The sequence below is a fragment of the Corvus brachyrhynchos genome, unplaced genomic scaffold, assembly GCF_000691975.1.
Source record: "Corvus brachyrhynchos isolate BGI_N302 unplaced genomic scaffold, ASM69197v1 scaffold527, whole genome shotgun sequence".
Taxonomy (NCBI): Eukaryota; Metazoa; Chordata; class Aves; order Passeriformes; family Corvidae; genus Corvus; species Corvus brachyrhynchos.
This window is the reverse complement of record NW_008239051.1, coordinates 29,580-31,432: the sequence shown is the minus strand read 5'-3', so window position 1 is coordinate 31,432 and position 1,853 is coordinate 29,580. Positions and strand designations below refer to the sequence as shown.

Below are 1,853 nucleotides of genomic sequence, written 5' to 3'. Positions count from 1 at the left end.
GGATTTCGGGTGGATTTGGGGTGTCCATCCCAGTTTCCTCTTCTACAGCCGCTATGGCAGCCAGGTGGATTTTGGGTGGATTTAGGTCAATTTTGGGTGGATTTCTGTGAATTTGGTTGGATTTGGATGGATTTTGGGTGGATTTGGGGTGGATTTTGGGTGGATTTCGGGTGGATTTGGGGTGTCCATCCCAGGTTCCTACTCTACAGCCGCTATGGCAGCCAGGTGGATTTTTGGTGAATTTAGGTCAATTTTGGATGGATTTAGGTCAATTTTGGGTGGATTTCTGTGAATTTGGTTGGATTTGGATGGATTTTGGGTGGATTTTGAGTGGATTTTGGGTGGATTTCAGGTGGATTTGGGGTGTCCATCCCAGGTTCCTCTTCTACTGCCGCTACTGCAGCCAGGTGGATTTTGGGTGGATTTAGGTCAATTTTGGGTGGATTGCTGTGAATTTGGTTGGATTTTGGGTGGATTTGGGTGGATTTGGGGTGTCCATCCCAGGTTCCTGCTCTACGGCCGCTACTGCAGCCAGGTGGAAGCAGCCGCCCGGCGCCTGGACCAATTGTCCACCTGCACTGACCTGCGCATGAAGCTCCAGGTAAATCCCAAAACCACCCCAAAACCACCCCAAAACCACCCCGAAATCCCCCAGAACCTCCAGGTAGCCCCACAAACCCCCAATCCCTATGACCCAAATAATCCCAAATCATCCCAAATGACCCCAATCTCCCCCCACCCCTCCCCAATGACCCCAAAGGCCCCAAATCCCCCCCACCTCTCCCAGTTTCCCTGACTCCCAAATGACCCCAATGACCCTGATGACCCCAAACTGACCCCTGCTGATCCCCATCCTGATGACCCCAAATGACCCCAGTCCCCCCTTCCCAGATCCCCCATGACCCCAGATGACCCCCAAATGACCTGAAATGACCCCAAATGACCCCAAGTGACCTCAAGTGACCCTAAAATACTCCAATGACCTCAATAACCCCAAATGACCGCAATGACCTCAAGGACACCAGTGGCCCCACTGACCCCCACTGCCCCCAGTGACCCCAGTCCCTCTGACCCCTCCCAATCCCAATGACCACAATGACACCAGTGTCCTCCCATAACTCAAAATGACCCCAAATGACCCCAAATGACCCCAAATGACCCCAACTAACCCCAAATGACCCCAACTGACCCCAGCTGACCCCAAATGACCCAAACTGACCCCAGCTGACCCCAACCGACCCCAGCTGACCCCAACTGACCCCAAACTGTCCCCAGGAGTGCTCCCAGCGCGCCAACAACGGGCGCTTCTCGCTGCGGGATCTGCTGATGGTGCCCATGCAGAGGGTGCTGAAATACCACCTGCTGCTCCAGGTGACACCCCTGGGACACCTGGGGACACCTGGGGAGGGCTGGGACACACCTGGGCACAGCTGGGGACACCTGGGGAGGGAGTGGCACACCTGAGACACCTGGGGGACACACCTGGGACACACCTGGGCACAGCTGGGCACCTGGGGATGGCTGGGACACCTGGGCACAGCTGGGACGCAGCTGGGACACATCTGGGGACACACCTGGGCACAGCTGGGGACACACCTGGGGACACACCTGGGACCCCTGGGACACCTGGGGACACCTGGGGACAGCTGGGACACACCTGGGGACACCTGGGACACCTGGGACACACCTGGGACACGTGTGAGACACACCTGGGACACAGCTGGGCACACCTGGGACACAGCTGGGGACACCTGGGGACAGCTGGGACACACCTGGGGACAGCTGGGACACCTGGGGAGGGAGTGGCACCTGGGGGACACCTGGGGACACACCTGGGACACACCTGGGGACAC

The 1,853-nt window shown here is 57.6% G+C and overlaps 1 protein-coding gene across 1 annotated transcript in view; it reads left to right on the top strand.

Moving 5' to 3' along the window:
* Positions 1-1,853, top strand: part of LOC103619026 (proto-oncogene vav) — a gene marked incomplete at both ends in the record, with an annotated part of 32,060 nt that overhangs the window by 9,953 nt on the left and 20,254 nt on the right. Inside the window, 2 exons of the mRNA XM_017739064.1 lie at positions 295-601; positions 1,276-1,371. Of these exons, the coding sequence (XP_017594553.1) occupies positions 295-601; positions 1,276-1,371 (403 nt within the window). The remainder of the gene's footprint in view (positions 1-294; positions 602-1,275; positions 1,372-1,853) is intronic.